Source organism: Meleagris gallopavo, chromosome 5 (assembly GCF_905368555.1).
Source record: "Meleagris gallopavo chromosome 5, MGAL_WU_HG_1.1, whole genome shotgun sequence".
Lineage (NCBI taxonomy): Eukaryota > Metazoa > Chordata > Aves > Galliformes > Phasianidae > Meleagris > Meleagris gallopavo.
The window spans coordinates 26,127,966-26,151,894 of record NC_139408.1 but is presented as its reverse complement, the minus strand read 5'-3'; the positions used below and the strand labels follow the sequence as shown (position 1 = coordinate 26,151,894).

Genomic DNA, 23,929 nt, shown 5'->3' with positions numbered 1-23,929 from the left:
AGTATTGCAAATACAATAGCATCTGCTTAGTGTAGGAGATGCAGGGAATAGCACACATTGAAAGCCAGAACTAAGAAAATAGAAGAGGAAATCAACAAAATTCATCAATGAAAACAAAAATGTCATTTAAAACTTCTTCCTGTTTAAATAAACCAAGGTATTATTGGTGTCACAGCTAAACGTGTATATAGCACAATGCAAATATGCATGTCTACCAATAATTAAAATTTATGTTTCTTAACTTGGCAGAGTCCTTTCCATGGTGATTAAATTAACATGGTTATTTTTGCTTACCAGCCCAGTGCAACAACCTCTCTATTTATCAAGATCAATAGGCTGCAGTGGTAGAATCTGAGCAAGCACCCATGCCAGCACCATTCCAATATGTGTTTTCTATGGAGATGTCATGTCCAAAAGAATCACATTTCCATAAATCCTACGAAATGGTGGGCTTTTTCAAGATTTGATTCACCAAAACAGCAGTACATGACTGTCCTTAAATGTGTTACATTTGGTTTAAGATGCATTAGAGCTAAGCAACTTTTCAGTGTCTCTTTGAAAAATAAATTAAAAACAATCATTCCTTTTTCTATACAGCATAATGTATTTGTTTTACAATGGATCATTTCCATCTACACAGTAGCAGCTGCCACCCAAGCCATCATCCCTGTGCACTCCTAAGCAGCTCCATTTCCAGTTCTAATTGGGAACAGAGATACTTATTGGGTGAGTTCCAGCATGATCTATCATGCCAGAGACAGCTACTATGCAAACCAAAGCAATCCGGCTTCCAAAAACCCTCTTAGACAAACACTGACTTTGCACATAGATTTTTTGTGTGTTTGTTTCTTGGTGCTGTTTTTTTGGAACATAAAAAGTGCCAGAGGAAACAATATATTAGGAGTCCATGAAGTGCTGTTTAAGATGGACAAATCCAAAGATATTACCTTAAGAACCACTGGCTCTTTAAAATCACATAGGTGGTCTAAAAAACCACCTAATTCACAGCAAACAGAACTACTGCTGAGCAAATGCAGCCACTAAGCTCATTAAGAGGATGTGGCAGGATGTGTTTGAAAGTGCAGCGCAGTGGCTCAGCAAGCAATTAAATCCCATGACAGTTTAAAATGAGAATCTATCAGTGTCATAAGAGTGTGAAGCCTCAGCATCTCTGCTGTTCCCACCCCCAGCATTTTATTTATGATGGTGTAGTGGGAACATGGGAAGTCAAAAAGATTATAATGAAATATGCCATATAAAAACCAGATTAAGCCTGCTCTTCTTTTGGGAAATATGCAGAGAGAGAAGCTGTCTGTTAGCTGTCGAGTTTGCAAAAGATACCATCTTTTGGGATGGTGCTCTCTGCCAGCAGACAGAGTGCCCCAGGGGAAATGGTGGTGAAAAACCCAGACTAGCAGCATCCATCCATCCATCATATGTTCATCTCCACATCTCCAAGGCACAAATATAGCGTTAGAGTGCAAAAGGTGGGGGCAGGGAGGACGGAATCCCTTAAGAGAGAATGAGGAGACAATGCTTTACACTGAATAGCTAGATTTTGCAGCTTTTCTGTATGGGCACTACCAGACTCTCCTCAGCGTGTTTATTTGCTTGCTTGTTACATTCATGGCCAGTACAGTGATTTGCTACTGTCCTTGGAATGGATGCTTTGAAAGCAGTGACCAGAACCAGGTACACACTAAAGATAGGGCTCTGCAAGCTTTGCCCTTAAGCATGCCTCTGTCAGCACAGCACAGTACTGATCTCCATTCCTCCTACAGATCTCCAAAACTCTACTTTCACTGCACCATTACCTGCTAGCCCAGGGGCAAATGCTCAATGCCAGTGCCCTTATGCTCTAATCCTGGCGTTTCACAATCCTTGCTATCTCAACCTGTTCTCCCAGTATCACTGCACCCATCTGTAGCAAACTTTCCAGTGTCAGCTCAACACTTCCAGTCCTCTCCAACTGCTACCCACAGGATCTCCAGTCACTCCAGCCTTTACTAAAACTAGACTGCTGCTGACACAGCTTCTCATGATGGGTCTCTAAAGCCAAACAAATGCCCCTCAACACTTGCAAACATCAAATTTACTTTCTTTTTAATCCAAGTAAGATACAATAAAGCCATGACTGGTCTAGAGATTGTAAGGCTGCCCCCTTAGACCTTTCAACTCTCCCTCCAACTCCACCTTCAAATCTCACGTGCGCTGTTGCAATCACAAGATAAACAGTGCCAGGGTGAGAATGAGAATCAGATCAAGTAGAAAAATAAACATGTTTTAGAAGCAAGACTACTTGAAAACAAGTACCTGTTTCTTCATATATCAGTCATTTGGAGTGGAAAGAATAGTTTGGAGGACTATCCTCCATTAAGTGAAAATTCTCTTTAGGGGCAGAGCTCAGCTCTGTATACACATCGTGAAACATACTGAAACCATGGGATTCTATACTGCTTCAAAATGAATCTTATTAACACTTGTTGTGAATTTTAGAGATTACTGTGGTGTAACATAGGGAACACCGGGAAAATGAAAAATCCATAGCACCTCTTACTTCAAAGCTGCTGCTCACATGGTAAAGTTGGGGAATGGGGCAGGGACAGAAAGAAAAGAAGTGGAAGAAGACAGAGGAAAATATGATATAGGGAGACCATACAGTTTCTTCAGCCTGACCATAAACTGCAGAAAAATCAGAGGATAGCTTTGAATTTTAAAATCAGGATCCAATGGAAAAAACTCTATCAATCCCTAGCTAAAATATGCCTCAGGGCACTTCAACACAACAGGAGGGAGAAATAAAACTGCTAAAAAGAGCAGAGGCCCTCAAACATAAGGTTAAATATTGTTTAGTTTAACCCATCATCAAAATGTGGACTTTACAAGCAGCTGTATTTCCTTGGCAGACTAGAATGCCTCTATAAAGTCTCACAATAAAATAAAAAACAGCCCTCTTGTTGGTTGTCTCTTAGAAGTTCTTTACAGATTTATTTCTCAGAAAACATATAAATCATTGTCACATTTAATATACTGTACCTGCTTTTCAAAGACTGCCAAATTACAATATCAGACTAAATGCTGGATCAAATAACTACCCTCAAGGTTCAAACTGTAAAAGAATATCTCCTTTCGGTAACATTATTATAACACTCACTTGTGTTCACCGTTGCTCTTGTGCTTGTGCTCTAGATGGACTCAGACAAAGCCAGGACTTCAGCAGAATGAGAACAAACAAGCAATGTAGATAGTATCAGGTGACAGAGGCTGGATAACTGCTGCAATTTAGAGAAAGTTTCTGAGCATATAACCTATCCTTCCAGGCTTTGCACCACCCTTACATGGCTTCTGGTCTCTCATGGAGTAAATGAACAACCTGATCAACCTATCTGCAAGTAGTTGTATACGTAGACTCACACAGATGGATGGGTCTTTGGCCATTTGACCCATCAGAAGAACCAGAACCTGTTTATTGTCCATTACCAAGACAGCTATCAGTCACTCCCACAGTGTGCAGCTTGTAGGTACTAACAGGGAGTGGGCCTCTGCTGCAACCAACAGTACTATTTCGGTACGTGACAGCACTGAATCTAGCCTCATACATAAACCATACATAAAACAGCCATACCTTAACCTTGCTACAAATTCTGTGACATTTTGCATAGCGTCTCCTCTTCCTTATCAAGGATGGTGGAGAGGATACCTTTAGTAGCAGATAAATCTCTGTAATGCAGTTATCTCTCAACTGCAGTGCACACGCATCCCAATTAATTCAGACTGGGCCTAGCAGAGCCGGCATTAAGCCAGAGCTGATAAACCTGCCAAAGCCAATCTGAGTCCTGCAATATTCCTGGGAGCCTGCACTGCAATTTCTCCTACTTGGGATTGCAGGAGGTTATTTGCCTGAGTGCAGAGCTCAGCTCTACCTGAGTCCATATGCTCATGGGATGCTGCAGCTCAGTTAATGAGGCCCTTCTGAAGCCCAAAGTGCTAGGGAGCAGGCAGAGACACTCAAAGCTTGAAGGCATCAGCATGGATGCAGCAGGGTTTATTAGTGCTGCTCAGCTAGACTATAAGTATCCTGGCCCTGGTACTGCATTTGTGCCAGAAGAGCTCATTCAGCACCCACAGCTCACTAAGTGCCAGAACTGCATAAACACCAGTGAAGAACAGAAAGGCTACAGCAAAGTGACCAATTATTTTAGCGAGGAATAGGAAACAACAATCTTAGACAATGCTCTCATTAACAGCTGTTGTCCTCCTATGTGATCTCGAGCCATACTCTAACATAAATACTGTGTTACTGTTATCTGTCAAGAGGAGACATTTTTCATCTACCCTATAGGATTTGGGAGACTTGTTTAATATTCATAGGCATTCAGACATTCAAATAAAATGCACCAAAAAGACAAGGTGATCTCCCAGGTTCTCGCAAAACCAGGTTTAAACACTTGTTTTTTCCAACCAAGAAAAACACTGAACTACTTCCACTCAGTGGCCAATTCATGGTTTCCAAAGAATGAGGACAATATTTACTCATATGGTTAGGTGCTTCTGACAGATCAAGATATATAACTAAAAAATGTTACTATAAGAAGGAAGGCTAGAAAAATAGCATGAGATTCTAGTAGGGATCCCTTCAGAAATGGAAAAGAACAAAGCAAATCATCTACTGCAATGCTCAGATCTGTTGCCACAAAAAAGGCAAGGAATTCCAAGAGGCCTATAAAACGTTTAGACAAAAAGGTGAACTCTAGAATTAATAACAGAATGGTAAACAGGAAGATTAATGGCACCAGAGAAAATGCAGATGGTGAAGCCCAGCCTGCAGGCTCAGCAAGACTCTGAATAGGGAGGGGGAAAAGGCAAGGTGTAAACAAGGTGACCTTCAGAGCCACTGGAATGCCTGCCAAAAGGCCAGCCAGAGGGCATCCCGAGACACAAATGTGCCATCTGGGGTAGGCTGTCTCATGACAGCATGAACAAGATTTGTCTTTTTCAAAAATTGCAGGCAGACAAAATGAGTAGCAGCAGAAAATCTGACCATTCATTTGAAAGGAGTACAATTAAATTCACAAGTTAGAAAATGATGCCATCTGATTTGTAAAGAAAATAAGAAAGATAGGCTGTGGGATTTCTCTGAATATCCCCGCTCACAAAGGTCTTGTGCCCACTTATAAAGCCTACGCAAACAAGGAGGAAAAACTGGTTTTCACTAAATAAATGTTTTTCTTGAGAGTTTATGCTTTTCATTTAGAATAAAAAGAAAAAAAAAAAAAAGAAAAAGGAAAAAAAAAAAGGAAAAAAAACAAACAAACTGCAAAGCAGTCCTTTAAACCCAGGATGGTATAAATTTTCCCCATCATGGCATAAGCCTGTTCACTCCAGATGGCATATTTGGGTCGGAAGCAGGTAAAGACTCCTCAGACACATCTCTGTGTCCAATACCTGCTTTTACAGAGTTCCCTTGCTTGCTCTTAGTGCTTCATTGGGCCTTGAATCTCCTAATAAGCTTTGAGCACGCCTGGAAGATCTCAATTCTTTGCCTACAATAAAAGTAGGAGAGAGAAATCTCCTACAACAGTTCTGCAGGGGAGCCGGGCTCTTTCAGACCTGATGCTTAAATCATTGAGGTTAGTGAGGAAAATTAGAAGTAAATGTAATCACACATTTATTAAATACGTCAGTCATACACCACACTGGGTAGTGCTAACAGGAGTGAGGCCATCTCTAAATAAGCCTTCTATAATGTAAGCTAAATACATTCTGTTATATCCAGAGGCAGGAATTTTAGGGAAGAACAGAGTAAGCAGCCATGTTACAGCCCACTGTGGAAAAAAAAAAAAGCAGACCTTAGCTCTGGGAATCCAGCACAGGCAGTGAATTCAAATACCTCTTTCTTTTCAGACTGGTTCAAAGTAGATCACAGCTGAGGATTTCAGGAAAAAGTGGCCCATCCGAGTTCAGTACTAGAGTCAGTTGATTCAATGCTAAGTTTATAAGCAGACATATCTGAATGTTTTTGATTATGACAGGTTGCCTATCAACTGCAATGAAGATACTGTCACGACGTCTAGTTTCACAGCATGAACTACAGGTGCTGGATAAGCTTAGGCAGCTTGTGTAAAGCTTACGCAGCCCCAGCACTGCTGTATCAGGCAGGCTAGGCTCAAGTGAACTAGTGTTTGCTGACATGAGCTGCCAGCACAGCTCTTGGGCATATACTAGGGTACATACTGTTTTCCAAATAGCCCCATAATGTGGCTCTTTCAATTGCTTTTTTAACAGAACGGGAGTGAAGAGATGAAGCACACATCTGAAAACACTAAAGGGGCATTAAAGAAGGAATCAGAAAGGGCAAGGAAAGAAAATAAGATGGAGAAAAGATTGTGTTCCTTGTCCTTGCCTACTGCAGCTAAGCTATGGCATCTTGTTCTGAAAACCGTCACAGAAAACTCTGAAAAAAATGAAGGCTCTGGGCCTTGAATTATCCTTTTTCAAATATTTCTCTCTCCATTCTGCTAACAAAAAAAAAATGCTATAAGCTCCTAGATCCTAAAAACATACATTCTTGGCCATTTTCCACAGCTTACAAAATACAGCAAGAATAGATGATAATGGGGGAGAAGGAGAGAGAGCCATATCAAGGGAAAATAAAGTGAAATAGAGAATAGTTTCTCTCCTCTCCTTTCCCCTGCTCAGCTTTCATTTCCCTTTGTTCATCTAACATTGAGCCAAACTAAGCCAAAGGAGCTGCCGTGCTGGGCTACAAGATTGATGGCTGCAGGCAGACTCCACAGCAAAGAGACGGATGACTGGTCATTTCCCCGATGCTCTGAGAAACATCCATCCTTGCAGCCATGCTGAGCCCATTCGTGCTCCTTTTGAAAAGAGAGATAAACACAGGCAGCCGGAGGCATCTGAGTGTCCTTCTTCCTCAGAAGGACACAGTTATACTCCTTTGGGTTCCTGGAGAAGGTCGCTCTGTCCATCCCTGAACATCTGGCTGTGGGATTTGCTAACTCTCTCCCCCCCAGCAATCATCCATCTATTAGAGAACAGTGCAGAGTGGAAGAAAATGGTGAAGAGAATGGTGTGACAACCTCATCAATCTACAGCTACACGCTTCGCTATTTAGTTTTCTTTACACTATTCCTAAAATGGGGGTTGGGGGGGGGACTACTAGTATGAAAGAGTGAATTGTGGAAATGGCAATGTGGATTGGAGTAGGTCCTTATGACTATTAGAATGTTGTGCATGTACTAAAGCAGTAGGGAACTAATTAAGATTCAGGATTGAAAGGCAAAACAAAAAAGTTGGATGCACTCTGGTTCCATCTGTAGCACTTGCTGAGAGTTCAGATGTACTTGAGGCTTTATCTTCAGCAGAGGGCTATTTTTTTTTTTTTTTCCCATTCAGACATTAAAAGAAAGCTCCCCAGAAGAATATACTGTAAGTATATTTATAGTGCCATCCCTAGTATAGCAGCTTCAGAGGCACAAAGCGCTTAATCCTGACTCTTTCTATTTAGTTAATAGTATCTTTGTTTGCTGATACTGTATTGGTCTATAGCACTGCTCACAGATACAGCCTCTGTGTTTCCAATTCTCCTGCCATGCTGCTATCTCACTTAGGCATTGAGCATTACATGGCAGATGTACCCACAGCATCATTTACAAATGCAACATCACTGCAGAAATTCCTTCACTCTGTCAGAGTAGCACATATCTGTAACCATCATTCACAGACATTTCACAAAGCAAATCATGACAATATAAAGGCATTCAGCATCTCTTAAAAATACAAAGAAATGAGCCACTTGCTTAGTGCTTAAATGTAGTTTTAGTACTAACTGTATGCTACAGTTTTGAAAATTTGTTTTTTATTCCTTCATGCAATGCTTTTTACTTTAGGCCAACAATAAAAGAATTTTCTCTACAGCTTTACGGGACATGCATATGTTCTTAATCGTGGCCATGTGTGTTCCTAAGAAATCTATCCCATATTTCCCGAGGGTAATTACACACATTCAGAAGTCCATCATAAGTGAAGTTTTCATCTTTTCTCCTACATCAAGAGCCACAGCTCTAGCTGATGTAAATTGCCACTCACTATAGACTTTAATGGAACTGTATACACCTACAGCAGCTAAGGTCCTGGCTCAAAATCATCTTGTTAGTTTGAGGGGAAATCATGGTCCAAGTGCAATCTAAGTAAGATCTTTGGTCTGGAAGGCGTCACATAGAAAAGCCATATGCATCTGTTCTGCACTTTACTCCCCTCCAAACGTGCATTGCATCAACTCTCTCTCTCCACCAAGGTGTTTACTGTTGGGAACAGACTTCATGGCAAATGCCAGTGGTGTCTGAATTCTAAAGTATAAAATACCTGGAGTTTATTAGGCAATCAAATACAAAACACAGGGAATACAGAAATGATTTGAAATCCACTAAAAACATGTTTAATACCTTGACAACTGCAAGGGTGCAAAATGTTTACCCCAGAGAATGGGAATAACAGACAAAACACCCACCAGGAAAGGTGGTGAAAGGTGCAGCGATGAGGGAGAGGACATCACCACACTCTTCATCCTACTCTCAGCAAATCTGTAAACCTTGGGTTGTAAGATGTCACACTGGACTTTATATTAACGTTTATTGCTCTTCACTTTATATATGCACCAGAAAAATATCACCTGCTAGAACTTTTATAATATTTCAAACTACAAAACAATTTCATTTGCTACATGCCAGGAGAACAATAAAAATGAAAAAGTTTTTTTTTTTTAAAGTCATATTTTGAATGCACTGACTTTCTATGGTGTTTATTTTTAAGTAATTCCTACATTAAACAATGCACACGTTCTCTTAAGAGATAAATCTAGTAGCCCAATGATTTTATGGGGCTCCATCTTGCAAGATCCTCAGTACCAAACCTGCAAGTCTGGTCCAAACAATTCTTCTATACGTAGATTTTGATTTTAAGCATGTGACAAGTCCCATTAATTACAAAAAGATCACTCATTCTTAAAGACTCAGGTGCTTTCCTCGTCTGGGGTAAGACAGCTTGGCATCTTAGAAGACTAAGCTGTGGAGACATGATCCTATAAAGCCCTGTGCATGTGATTACCAAAGAACTCCATGGATTAGTCGCACAAATGCACAAAATAGATGCTATACATTCAATAGAGAATACACATTTCATAGGATCTTGTGTCCAGTACACACATCTAAACTATTCTTGTGTTTCACAGAAGTCTCTTTGCCAACACAGCTTATTGTTTTTAAGGAATTTGTACTGGCAAGAAAAGCGCCAGGATGTTTGCTGGCAAAGCTGATCAGGTTAAGCTCTAGCTGCAAGCTTGCCACAAGACAGCTTCCCACTGCCCCTCCACTTTGATGGAGAGCAGTTGATTTGTGCCACGAGTGAAACAAAACCACTGGTAGCAGTAGTTCCCCAGGTACCTCCCCCAGGGTCCTCACAGCCCTTTCTTCTGCAGGCCCAGAGGGGACTGCTTTGGCAACCCATGTCTTGCCACCAGCACCTGCTCAAAGAGCACTGACACATTTTTTCAAAGCCACCTTTTCTCAAAGAAATAATATAATCTTATCCTAAGCTCACCTACAATTCCCCCTTATTAAGGTTAAAAGGTATTTATTTCAGAAATAAATCTAAAGGTTACTTAGAGACATCAATGTTAACTTCATAGTACGGGGATAAACCCCACAGCATTTTCTCTCTCCAGTAGGAATAATGTCTCCTAGAGACACTGCATTCACAATGAGGCTTTGGCAGCTTAGGAAGCACACGCTGAAAAACCTCTGCACAAAGATGCTTCCTAGCAGCCCAATGTGGGTCAAACCCAGAGTAGCCAATAACAGTGGAAGAACAAAACAATGAACTGGATAACACAGAAAGGGGGAGAGGACAAGACCTAAGCACCTGCACAAGCAGTCTCAGGTATCTCAAGCCAATACCATCTCAGCTGCCTCCAAGCTTTCCACACACCAGTCATGCTGCAGAGACTCTGAGTTCATCACACAACTCACTCCTTCAATTTAATGGCCTGCTACAGTAATCTAGTTGCCCCAAATCATTTTCAAAATAGCCTGACTCCAAAGTCACCTAACTCCATTTTCACAAATATATTAAACACGGCTGAGACTACACGCCAGTGGAAAAATTACCTTCAAGTAGTTGCCAGGCTTCTAAACTCACAACAGCCTTGTGTAGGGTCACTATGTGTAGTCTGCGTTCTCACTCTCAGGGACAAGACCCAGAAAGACAAAGATTTAACAGTTTCCAAAATTGCATTATCTCATTTAGTTGCTACTTCTGCCTTAGCCTAACCACTAACTGCTAGAGCCAGAGGGGTCTGGCTTCAATAGGCTTTTGATCAAAATCCAGAGAGGTTCCAAAGCCCAGTGGCTTTTGCAAGCAGCTTTCTCCTAATTATGCAAACTAGCTGAGCCACACCAGAACCGAGAGTAAACCCAGGTGATTCATGTGAGCAATCTTAGCTAATCAACACAGTTCTCACGATAAAACTGTGCATATAAAATACTTGTAGTGACCTGTTCCAGATCCCGCAACTGAAAGAGAAACTATTTACACAAAGTTAATCCTGTTAACTCTAGTAGTGTAACAACAGAATAGAGCAGCAGCAATGTTTTTATTTTCTTGACTGGACTATTTATAGAATATTATTTGGTTTTCTAGAAACGAGTCTGTTTATACCTGCAAAATCATAAAATCCCATTTGAGAGGAATATACATTCAATTTCATCCTTAAACCTACTGAGCTAAATTAGACTAGGAGTTTGTACCTTAGTACACATGACAATGTTCAGCAAGGACAATACATGAACTAAAGGAGAAGCTGGACGTTACCTCAACCAAGGCAGTCATGCAAGCAGTACAGAAGGCTAAGTTGCCAGTGGCCAAAGTGAAGCAAGAAGAGTTATGCTGCACAGAACTTGAGATAACTTTCTAAGGTTTAAGCTGCTCAGCCAGCCTTATGAAAACTAACTCAACAACTCACCTACACTGAGTCTCTTTATTTGTATAAATGGGCATGTAACAAATTACCTGTTGTCTTGGCCATCACGGTACACATATGCCCAGGTTTTGCACTGACATTGGTACACTTTCACGATCAGCTTCGCAAGGCTACACGCTGATGGCCAAAATGCTTATTAATGGCACTTAAAAGGCTTGGCAAGTGGTAGACTTCATTCAGACATTCCTTTTTATTTAAAGATCTCCCCTACTCCTCCCAAGCTCTCTACAAAGATATATTAGCTAATTGTTACGCACTTCTCTGAAATAGATAAGTCAGACAGATGTTTTCAGGACCTGAAAAACAGAGAGAAAATGTGATATTAAAGAAATATTCCACTGCCCTTTGCACAGTACGGTGCAGTGGCAATATAAGTATGGGGTCGTGTGGCAGAACTTTAAATGAGGAGGTTGGCACCTCCAATGAAGACTGGCAATGGGACAAAGATATTTCATTGCAAGACTTCCTCATTGTGACTCCATGTCAGTGAATACATGCAAGAAGGAATAGGTTCTCCAGTTTTCTTAGTGCCACATGAGAAAAGGAAAGCAAACTTTATCTGGCTAGAGATTCAGACTGCCAAAAGTCCAAAATGTTGGAAGCATTAAAGGGCGGTTGATGAGATAGAACAGAGTCTGGTTATGTGTGTCCCACATTGATGTGTTTTGTCTTGGTGACAGAAAGTTATTTTTTCTAACCTTAATCATAGCTCAGTGTGTAAAGGTCACAGAGCAGCAGCTCTTTCCTGTGGTGCCATGTCTTGCTGTGAACAATCTGAAGGCAAGATTAGTGGAGAATTGGAGCCTACTGTTTTTATCTGTGGCATTGATGGACTCATCTGTAAGCTGCAGGCTTATCTGATGAATAAATACCTACTTAAATCGAGGACAATGTACAGGTACTTTGCTGGATAAGAAGCCAAAAAAAAAAAAAAAAAAAAGGCCCAGCAGAAATCAATATTTACCTTGGTATAAGTAAAAGCTAGACATGGTAAACAATGAATTTCCCCCACCCTGTTTTCATGACAGGTTCCCAATTTGCTAAAGAAATGATCAGAAGAAAAGCTGGGCTGTTAAGGAGGGATTCCTACAGTGGTGATAAATGTTCCTTCTCACACGCTGAAGTTTATTATTTTAGCCCTAATTTAAAAATATACGTATCATAATGTAAATCTTCAGTTTGTCCGGAAGAGATAAGAACGTAGGTATATTAATCCAACCTGAGAATTCAGCACAGCTACTGTGCAGATGTGCACTGCAACACCACATGAGAACTGATGCTTATCCACTATCTCTGCCACGAAAAAGTTTTGGTTTTTTTTTTTTTTTTTTTTTTTTTAAACTTCTACATGGGGTACAAAAAATGTTGATGGGAGTAGGTGAAAATGAGATCCACTCTATTTCTACGAAAACCTACAGGATAGCTGTGGGAATTGCACAGTAAAATTCTTTGACATGTTACACAGCATCTTCAAACATGAACCTCACCACTGTCCACAGTCTGTGAGGTTGAGCTATTTGACATCTCACTTAATTTTTGCCAAACATTTGACATAAATACACCACAGAATTGTTATTTTGGCATCCACTACCAAAATCAAATCCCATTTCGAAAAAAATGAGTTAAAAATAACCTATTCCTGCCAGAGAAGAAATGTGTTAAATGTTGACTCATGCAGTAGGCTCAGTCACTCTCCTACCCTAGTTTTACAAGCAGCGAGTTCCATTCATTTCTGCAGAGGTGACTCCTGACCTACTTCAGTGTACGTGGACCAGAGTCAGGCCTTGTCCCTGCAAAAAGCACACTATTCACTGCTCCCTCTGCTGGCCCTGCAGCACCATCTGCTTCTGCAGAAGCCTGAATACAAAAGCAGGTAACATGCAGAGCCCATTTCCAATCCTATCACAATGAAATATCTAGCACGTGTAATCGGGAATTACTAAGCGAAAAGGAAAAAAGAAAAATCCTAAACTCACAATATCTTAAAGTACTAAAGAGTACACTGTAAAAGATATGCAGGGTAATGCTGAAAGCCAAAGTACTCATATATACAGATATACTTGAATATAAAGCAAATTTCCAAATACAGTTGAATCCCAAGAGTTTGGAGAGAAGACAGCAAAGGACACAGCATCTGGTAACAGGCAATGAAGCTCTTCTTACATGATGAAACTAGACCAAGTCACCAGAGAATAGAAGTTGCACCTATCTGCTGGCTGTTCGTGTCACATCTGAATTTTGATTTAATCACAGAAAACATTTATAAAAACTACAGAAAATAAATAATAGTAATATTTTAAAAGAAAACAGAACTAAAACAGAAGTATCTTTGGTAAAGTCAGATCTGCAGAAAGCTGTCCAAAGTCGGAGCAATTGTTCCTCTAATATTACGGCCCTTTCAGGAACATCTCTGAATTTCACAGAAGTACTCTACTTTGGCACCAGAGTTATCCTGCCAGTTTTGATCCTAAATTAATCTTCATGGATTTTAAAGAGGGGCCATAGGTAGGGTTTAAAACACAAGCAAATTTTATCCTTAACAACAGAGAAGTTTCCATACATGTTACATAACAGCAAAACTTTTTGATAAAAGTGCATTTCCATACAGAGCTCACAGGGAAATAACACTGCTGTCTGGCAATACTGAACAAGAACTGTCAAGTAATTGTGTAGAGAAGCATTGAAATCGGAAGTGAAACTGGTCAATATTAATTGGCTAATCTGAAAAAAAGGTGAAAAGGAAATTCTCATTAGTGTTTTGAATTATTTTTAGGCTCTATTATTTTTGAGGGACACCGGACATATCAATAAGGGAAAGAGTATGGAACTCAGGAGAACTGAGTTATTTCTGTGTTCTTGGTTTCTACTGGAAACAGCTGTTCCACAAACCTCTGTTTAGATCTTCATACAAGTGATTTATTTTCTTTGCAGTTTATTTCTCCATTTTAGAATAGAAGGACTTTCTTTGTATATTTTATATTTGGACTGTATTAACCTGCTTCAGTGTGCAGGTAGTATAAGACAACTTCAAAAATGATCCCCAGGATAGTGGTCTAACAAGTTGCTTGAGTCTCTAGATGCTATCGTATAAATGATAGTAATGCTAATTCTGCCCTGTGCTTTTTAATTATCTTAGTGCTTAACATTATCTTAGTGAAGTGCTCCACCTTAAAGAGCACTGATCTCCACAGATATGCTGAGCATCGTCTGCAAGAGCTGAGGGCACTTGGCACTTCCCAGGATAAACACAGTACCTTCTACTGTCAAGCACAGTCTCTACAAGGTAAATTGAGATATGTGGAAGAGATAGTAGCTTATCTATAAGGAATCCATTCATTTGTTCACAATCACAGAGGTGTTTCCCAGACTACAACAGATCAGGCATTGTTTAAGGGCCATCTGAAAATCTGGTCTTGATTGAACATGGTTCATCCTAGCAAAAGAAAAATATTTTTGCTTATTTCTACTACTTCGGAATTGTTAATAGGAAAAAAAAATGGCTATTTCTGCAGTTCAGCTGAACAGAGGATGAATCCTAACACAGCTCAGTCTCATCAGAGCAGCAGCAGCACACACAAACTGTACTTCACAGTCACCAAATGGATGGGAATGCTGCCAGCTCTAAGACCTCTCTGTCACTTCTTGAAGTTAAAAATCTAAGGGCAGGAATAAACTGAGACAGGAACTTTCCAGCCATATTCTCTACATTTGTATAGCATGTGAAACACTTAAAAAGTTATGTGTGTGTGCATGTACGTACATATCTATATTTAGCCATCTTGTAAAACTGAAGTGGGACACTACCAATTTAAATTCCAGAGTTTGCGGCCATAGGCATCCTGCCTGTTCTCATTTACATAGCTGCAAATCTTGTGTAATACCCAACTGTCAGCAGGGTTTACTGTAGGTAATACCAGTTTCACAATGTTGATACCAGACCCAACACAGAATCATGCTATCACCCAGTACCACAAAACCACTAAGCATGTTGGGCAGAAAGCAATTAAGATTTCAAAGGTACTTGGGTGTAATCAGGGCATAACCTTTCTTCCATTTCAAAACCTCATCTTTCCAGTTGCTCTGATATTACTAAAGGCCAGAACTCTACTGCTTGCCTTTGTGGCACTTGCAATTCAAGTTGATGGTAGGAAAGTTGGAAATTCTTCCTTTCCTGTAAGATAACAGGCTATGCAGCTCAGTCCAACTCTCTCTCTTCCATTCCCATACTCGCACACGAACCATACAGAGAATCTCTGCTCTGCTCTTCGTCTCTTACTAGGCGGGAGAACAACCAGATAAGAGTGTGTGTGGTAGCACAACCTGCTTCCAGTCCTCTCACTGTTCCAATGCCATGTAAATACCACTGCCCAGTTTTGCAGGCAGCTAGGCTTGCCCATACTTGGTTGAACAGAATGAGGCAGAGACCTAGTTTCATGAACATCGTGAACATATCAACACCTAATAACTTTAGCACTCTGTAACACCTCACATCCATTACAATGATAAAAACTTGGCTGCTCTTGAGGCATAATGTTTGGTTCCAATGATATGAATTGCTACTGAAATACAAAGACTAGTTCATGTGAAATTAAATGTCAGGAATACTTAGAGTTATTCATAAAGGTCTGATAATAACATTGGCTGTGTTGTCATTGAGGCAGTTATCATAAGTAAGCTGTGGCAATACTTTATTTCCACCACATACCTATTGGAGTAGGATGGAGGATGCTTAGAGTGTTAACTGCTACTTTACCAGGGCTATCTATGCACTTAACATAGAATACAGTGGCAGAGGAAAACGGACATGTAAAGGCTGCATCAGCAACCTCTCTTCCAGTGTTCTGATCTACACAGCTTTAGCTGTAACTACTCCTAAAATGGAACACTTCACAAATAAGAGCAACAAATAAAGACAGTAAAAGCACCACGTTCTATTAGGATGAAAGCAGGAACTGACCCCAAGAAAAATATTATAGTGCACTTGCATTTTACAAAAAAGAAAACAAACAACAAAAAAAAAACCAGGATACTGTGTTGGAATACGATCTACCAGAAACAGAAAACACTGCAACATTTTCTTCGCTAAATTTTGGTAACACCAAATATGAAATTCTCACTCACTGAGCTGGGCTGTGAACTACCATAGCAGCAAGGTACCAACACTGCAGAAGTGCATTGCAACTATAAACACTGAGTAAGTTATTAGCAAGACAATACTTCAAGCTATCTATTGACCAGCTGCTGACAAGCTACTACTTACCAAACAAAAATTCTAGGTCTTTTATCTCCCAGATTATCTAGAACTCTTAAACTTCTGGACACAACTCATCTCTGTAATGAACTTCTCCAAAAGCCCAAACAAGCATTCATATCCTTTTCTCTTTCCTCTGACTGCTGGATTAGAAACTTTTGAAGCTAAGATTCTCTTCTGTAACTTTGTAGTGGCATTTTTATTAAAAGAGCATCTGAAAAATAAATCTTAAATGTAAAAATGTTGTACAAAAGTAAAACTTAAGAAAAATAAGGCTTAGCCCTAGTCTGATGTTGTAGAATTGCATTGCTTGCATGTATTATATAACAGATAACCAACTCAACAGTCTCCTATCCTAAAAACTAGCTACTTCACATTAATCCAGCACAAGCAAGGCAAATAGTGATCTACTTCTGAGAACAGCTCTAAGTCAAGATGAGGATGTCCAAGATCAAGGTACAGTGAAACTGAAATATTTAGATGAGATTCCTTCCAGATTTATTTTATATGTCCTATAACATCTCTGTGTTTCTAAGGGATTATAAATCACCATATCTGCACCCCACACGGTCACCAAATGTTTAACTGAGGAATAAAGAGATCAGCAGGAGGTAGATTCCTAGGTTCAGTGCTAGACTTTATCTCAATGATCCCCTTCAAAAAATGCACAGCATTTCTACAATTCACGTTGCAAATAAATTAAACAACTTTTTTTTTCTAAAATTGTCAAACGTTACCTTTAAATGGAGTTTCAGTGTTTTCCGTAGGTCATATACTTTCAAATTCAAGAAAGGAAAAATCCCATTTTGCCTAGTAAGACTACTCCAGATACACACAGATGGATTGAAATTATTTCATGGTGTAACTGATAAAGAAAGTTAATCACTGGATAGAAATTGGTTGGAAAATAGATTTAAATGGCAGAGCAATATAACTTGCCTTATTTGGCTGCCACTGGCAATGCAACAACAGTAGCACTCTTGAGATGCAGAAGAAATGTTTATAGCAGGGAAAACAACACAGAAGCAGACATGCTGAGGTCTCTTTATCTGATAACTTTGTGGTAATTGCCTTTCATGCCCTGTGGCAAGTAGGATGCACTAATTTGGCATTCAGTGAGTACAGCACAGAAGCATAATGCAAACAAAGAAGCATCTAACTTCACACTACTGCTTTGCCTTACTAAATTACCAAGGCACAACAGCATTTGCAACATCAAAAAAGAGTGAGGTAGAGATTTCTACAGGCCAACATCATCCTCTTCCTCAAGTTCAGTTTCACTGGCATCTGAGTAACCTGTCTTGATTTCAATAGTTATTTTTGGCTGGCTTTACTAAGAGGTCTGGTTCTAGCCACCGGCTGAGCTTTCATCCTTAGTCTGCACCCCAACAGAGCAGTTACAGACACTTCTTCCTTTTGTCCAACTGCCGGCTTGCATCTGCCAGCTTGAAGGTAGGAAGTCTTCAAACATCTGTTTTTACCAACGTCAACAACAATTTTGCCTCTGATTTTACTGGGCTTACAACTTGTCCATTTACTGCTTCTTTCTCTTTCTTTTCATTCACCACTGAATAGAAGCAAAGTTATCAGTATTGCTGTGTACAGCTCAGTTCCCACACACCTTTTTCTGTCAAATAGGTTTATTTTTAAACATTCTTAATTTACATTTTAGAGATTTCTTCCCTATTTTTTAAACTGGCAGCGTCTCACCTCTTAAAAACCACATACAGCTGTGCACTCCCTCTTTCTCATAACAGCTGACCCAAAGACAGCAAACCTTTATTACTAACTGCAGGGAAGAATGCACAACACTACTTTCTTCCTGACAGCTGCAGCTCCTCCACATCTGCTTTACAGTCACTCGCTCAGCATCCAGATTCATCACTTCATACAGCTTAATTGTGTGGGAAGAGTACCAAGGACAATAACAATGAAAGAAGAATAGACTAAGGTACACATATAGGTATACACACATATACAAATGCGGCATAATTTTCACCACATAATAATCTTTGCTAATTCTTATTTCCTGTTTCAGGAAATAGATTTCAGGTCACACCCCTGGTCCCCTTATGATAAATCTTTTCAGTGTAACGTTCTTCACACAGCGGTCTCCACAAAAACTAGTTGGCAGATGCCAGAGGACAATTATGTATTAATAACACATTGAGGCAATAAATAGCAAAAAATTGATCCTTCACATCGTTATACATTTATCTGTGGATACCCAGGATTCATTCCTATGGAAGGTAAATTCAGCTCTCATTTCCTTCAGCACAAGCTGTCCACATTTCTGCTAGGCATGAGTTAAGTACAGAGTTTAGTGGTTACTGCTACAGCAAACTGAGTTAAGGTGCAATGAATGCAAAGAGAAATGGATGGAGAGGGACAAAGATGGAGTCCAAGGTCTAAATGCCAGGTTTGCGTGTATGCCAGCTGCTCTGCAGCACAGGAGAGAGAGAGGCAAACAAATACGTACCAGGTTTAATTTCCAGCAGCTTCAGCCTGGAATCCTCAGGAGGATGTAAACGCCTCTTTTTGCGCCAGCAACGTGCCGGGTATGTGTACAGCTGACCTGGGGCCAGGCCTGAAAATTAAAGGCAAAAAATAAAACAATCATATTTCGGTCTGTAAACCACAAAGCACTGTCTCTAGCATTTTTTCCCTTGTCCTTTCAGCATCTCTTGTCAGAGGATTCAATCCTGCAAAGTGTGAGGCAGAACTATGCACTCAAGGCATCCAGCACTCCAGCGGCTCCTTGGCACCTCTGGGGATCAGGCCTACAGAGAATCTAGGTCTCACTCATACACTTCACTCAGCTCACTGAAACCAGAGCTGCACATAAATAATTTGTGATTCCTTCAGGGTAAATAGAATTTCAGCCTCTCTTGGGTCACAGGGCGATGTCTCCTCCACGGGCAGAGAAAGTGCCTTGGGAGAGAAGAGATGAAGTTCTGACACACAAATCATAAGGCCCCAGTATGCAGACCAGCTCAGAAAACACGTCTTCTGAGTGGAAGCAAACGAAAAATCCATGAGGTCTGGCTACTGGGACTTTATATTTTTGCTTGAATTCTGGACTTTTGTTTAAAAAGAGATCCTTTATTCTGGTTATTACCTTCCTCATGCCCACATCCTGAATGAGGGAGGAAATACAACAGTAATGTTTATATTACTGCATGCTCCATTGATTCACATTTGGTGTTGCTGGCCTCTGAGCTGCCCTGGCTCTCATGATAGGCATCCCTTAGCCAATGCTCAAGCTATGCTTTGTTCTCTTATATTCAGGACACAGCAGGGCCCTGTGAATGCACTGCTACTAAGAACACAGAAGCACACTGCCAAGTTACTGCCCCAGTTATTCTTGATACCCAACAAGATCCAGAAATGCTGGAAGAATGTTGTTCTCGCCCCTGCTTCCCTTGACCTCTCTGTCTGCCACTTCTGCTTTTACTCTTCTGCCTTCTGCTGTTGCCCCTTGAAGGGGCTACAGATCCCAACTGAAGTTCCAACCCCACTGCCTTCAGAAAACAAATAAGACCACATAAGAGAGAGGACGGCAGTAATGTTACCATATCTGAAATAGTACCACCAGTAAACAGCTGGACATCATTAAGGCAGCATGAGTAAAGCAAAACAGCTCAAGAACAGCAGGATGGCTTGCTCTCTGCCATTCGCTCTGAAACAGCCCAGAGAGCATATCAGCTCAGGAACAAAGCTGATTCATTGAGCCAGATGCAGATAACACACAAAAAAGACAATATACTGTCACTAGGAAAAAAAAAAGAATAAGAGACACTCACACACCAAATTTATTCACCGTAAGGGAATAGGCTAATCATGTCCTGCAAGCTCTTGGCTTGAAATAGTTGAGCTGTTGGAGATGCCAGTTCAGACTTCAATGATTTCCACCTGCTTCCTGGCCTTGCTGCATAAATGGAGCATCTACATCATACTGCCTGGGTTTGGCCAAACGATGGAATGTTCGCAGAGGTCCTGGCTGCCCGAGGTCACAGTGCAGGCATAGGCTTTGCACACCCTCTTTTGTCACTGCCCAGATTTCTAGGCATTATGCCCAACACAAGAAGGATGCATTTTGGTGAGCAGCACATGTGACTGTTTTGAGAATAAAATGTGAATAACCAGTACTTCTGCAGTGCCTGACACACTTCTACGTGGCACTTTGCAAACATTAACCACTGCAAACAATTGCTATTATGATGGGGTGGATTGTGCCTGCTCTGATGTGAGTCATTGAAGAGGTGGAGGTAAGATGCCTCACCCTTTCACAGCAGGTTTTGTCCAAAAATTTGCTCACAGCATTGAAAAGCGGGGTTGTTAGGCTAAGGAAACAGGACAGAATCAGCCTTCCATTGCACAGACCTCCAGAGAGGAGAGATTTGAATGAAGTGGGCACCACTGCTTTGGACATTTGTTCCAGACAGAGAAAAGCAAGGATCCATTGAAGTTTTGAGGTAATATCCATTAACATGGGTTCAAGTATTGTGAACTCACATATGAATTGGCAATTCTGGATTCAGCCAAGACAGTGAATGCCAACTACAAATGCTGAAAGGCCAATGAGAAACACAGCAGGTATCCTTGAACAGATGAAAGTGGAGAATTCTCCTCCCCTGGGGAAATGCAGTCCACTCCAGGTGGCAGATAGGCTCCTAAGTTCCTCCAACACCAACATCCACGGTTGTGAAGCGTTTTTTCGCCATTTGCCTTTAGACAGTATTTCAGGTCAGGGATACTAAATGAGAAGGAATCCAGCACACAAGACAGATACCAAGAAGGCTGGCAGAGAATTTCTGGAAATGTTCAGGTCTCTCTATTCCTATTTGCAATATCTTTGCTCATTAATGCACAGCCATCCAGTAAAATAAGACAGATATCAAGCTTCATCTTGATTCAAACACATCAGATACTATCTTCAGTCCTCTGCCCTGACACCTATCTGTCTCCATACTGCCTCATGTGAAGCACGGTCCATTGACTGTTTACACAGAGAAGAAGCAATAAATAAAAAAAAAAAGGGTTTGTTCTGAACAAAATCTAGCCTCTGCACAGTTGATCTTGCAGGGCATATAGAAATTACACTTATGCATGTCTTACGGTCTTGCCTTCAGTCCTAGCTGAGCTGTCTCTCCTTCTGGGGCCTTATAGGGCAACCAGAGAAGGTTCCAACCATTTGCTTATAGAGGAAATAGCAGAACCTGCAGTGAGTTATGTTGTTTATCTCATTAGTGTAGGAGAGCCATAACTCAAAGCTCCTGTGAAAGGCTGGGGGAGGAGGAGAGAAGAGGGAGGGAGTTATGTGCAGTATTGTGTGAAATTAACCCTGAACTGTTTATCATGAAATGCAGTTTTCTGACTCCCTTAACAAAGAGGACAGTGAGAAACCAGGTTAATACTCTGAGATCCCAACTCTCCTCTGTTTTTCAAACTCTCTGTAAAAGAAAATAGTTCCTAGAGCTTTGCCATTTGTCTTTACACAGTTTTTCAGGTTACAGATAGTAAATGGCAATGAACATCAAATATAAGATGGATACTACTGTGGCTGGCAAAGAATTTTTGGAGATGTTCAGTATGAGCATGAGTACAATGTGTATAGCCTGAAAACAGGGACACTAAAACTAAACAAGGATGATTTGACCCACCATAACACTACTACAAGAAATAGATGATGCAAAGGGACCCAAGGGAGCACTAAATGGGCTAATAAAAAAAATCAAGAAAGAGTAGAGCAAATATGGGGGAGGAGGGCTGCTTCATTTTGATTACTCTAAATTAAAATAACAACAGCATCAGATTTGGTGGCTGAAACAAATGCAGAAAGCCTGATTCACTTAAGACTCTCTATGAGGAATGTTCCACCATTAGTTCCCACTGGATCCACTGACTCTTTTGCAGGGGAAGGCACAGGAAAGTTCAGTATCAGAAGTGAGCAAAAAGATTTGCACAGTGAATTTGCCAAAGGTTGTCCAGAGAGGTAGTGACAGAGCTCTTGGCTCCTAGTGTGATGACTCTTCTAGGATGATTTCCTCTATAAGTGCAGAGACATCAATGAGACCTATACAATACTACGTTTGCTTATCTTCATAGTAAGTGCTCTTGCCAAAACATCATTTGTGTATATAGTGGATGTATACGTGTTTATTACTGAGTTCACAAGGATTAAAAAGCAGCACCTTACTCAAAACCTGATGTTACAAGAACAGGAATTGCATAGCCAAAGTGATTACCAAAAAGAAAAAAATAAAAAAGAAAGAAAGAAAGAAAGAAAGAAAAAAAAAAAGGAAAGCTATCTTTGCAAAAGCATAATCTCTTAGGAATTAGGAGATTTTAGATTAAAAAAAAAATTAAATGTGGTCATAAACCACATTTAGCAGTTTCAGATTACTGGAGTAGTTTTGGCAGCTGAAATATTCTTAGGATATATTTAATGCTGGTAAAACACCCGCTGTCTCCTGCCACAGAAATGGCTGTGTTTTGCTACAGTTTTCAGGTGGTACTGCAAGACCGTAGTACACCTACTTTGAGTATTTTAGGAATAGGAGCAGCGCAAAGATCTGTCCCTCTATCCTAGATATGTCCCTTCCTATCCTAGGAAGCATTTCAGATAAGGACCCTTCAGAGGCATCATTTGCTTTCCTAGTCTGCTCACAGGAGGGGAGGCAAATATGGGAGACAAATATCCTCCGTGTTCCTCCTGCTACAGCTGCTGCAAGTTAGCCAGCAGAGGAGGTAACAGCAGCCTGCATCTACCCACAGTTCCAGGTCTGGATTTTTTTTTTTTTTTTTTCTTCAGGAATTGATGAGGATATATGCACATGCTCAGTGTCTGTGCACGCTTGACCCCTTCCTACCTGGATTCTTCAGTATGCACTGAGGAAAAAAGGAAAAAAACACAAATCCACTCCTGTATTGTCAGAAAATCCATGCCTGCACTAACTGTGGATCAGATACTCAGCCATACTCCAGCAAAATTTTCACTGGGCTTCAGGAGGTCTGTTTAAGTAACATCAAGCCTTTGAACCGGTGATTGTCCTCTGCTTTCAAAACAAGGATTTCAGATGGATTTACTGTAACAAAGGAAAGACTGACCAAAGTCTGCTAAAATAATGGTGGCCTTTCCCCCTTTGGAAAGAAACTTAGCCAAAGGTCTTTGGGGATGTATATTAATTTTTTTCTGCAGCTGATAAAACTGAGACTCCAGAGCTGATATCCAAACTTGTCCAAAACAGAACTAGAAGTTTACCTACATCTCTAACCATCAGAACAAAGTTCATTCCATTTGCTGGACTCTCCTGTATTTCACCTCCACTATATGTACTTCCTAATACAACTTCTTATTTTCAGCATTCACCTGAGAATTCCACCTCCGCTTCTCCACCCTGAACATAATTTCAATCCTGCTTAGAGCAGGGCACTGTGCCTTCTACAGACTGGGATCAATAGCATTAGAAGAGCTACAATGATATAGTCTTAGAAACTACCATGTCAGGCACTTCTTCGGGTAGAGAGAGAATAATTAGGATCAGCTCTCCGCAGTTACCAAAGGAAATCCCCTGCAGGCACAGAGGGATTTAGAGAGGTTTAGGCAGCTTCTCTTCTGC

General features: G+C 40.6%; 1 protein-coding gene across 15 annotated transcripts in view; it reads right to left on the bottom strand.

Annotated features, from left to right (window-relative positions):
* Positions 1 to 23,929, bottom strand: part of DPF3 (double PHD fingers 3) — a 179,927-nt gene that overhangs the window by 65,799 nt on the left and 90,199 nt on the right. For all 15 annotated transcript variants that reach the window (XR_014883529.1, XR_014883530.1, XR_014883528.1 and 12 more), the window contains one exon: positions 18,787 to 18,894. Coding sequence is in view for 12 of the 15 variants with exons in the window: in XM_085224901.1 (XP_085081027.1) it covers positions 18,787 to 18,894 (108 nt within the window). In the remaining 3 variants the exon portion in view is untranslated. The remainder of the gene's footprint in view (positions 1 to 18,786; positions 18,895 to 23,929) is intronic.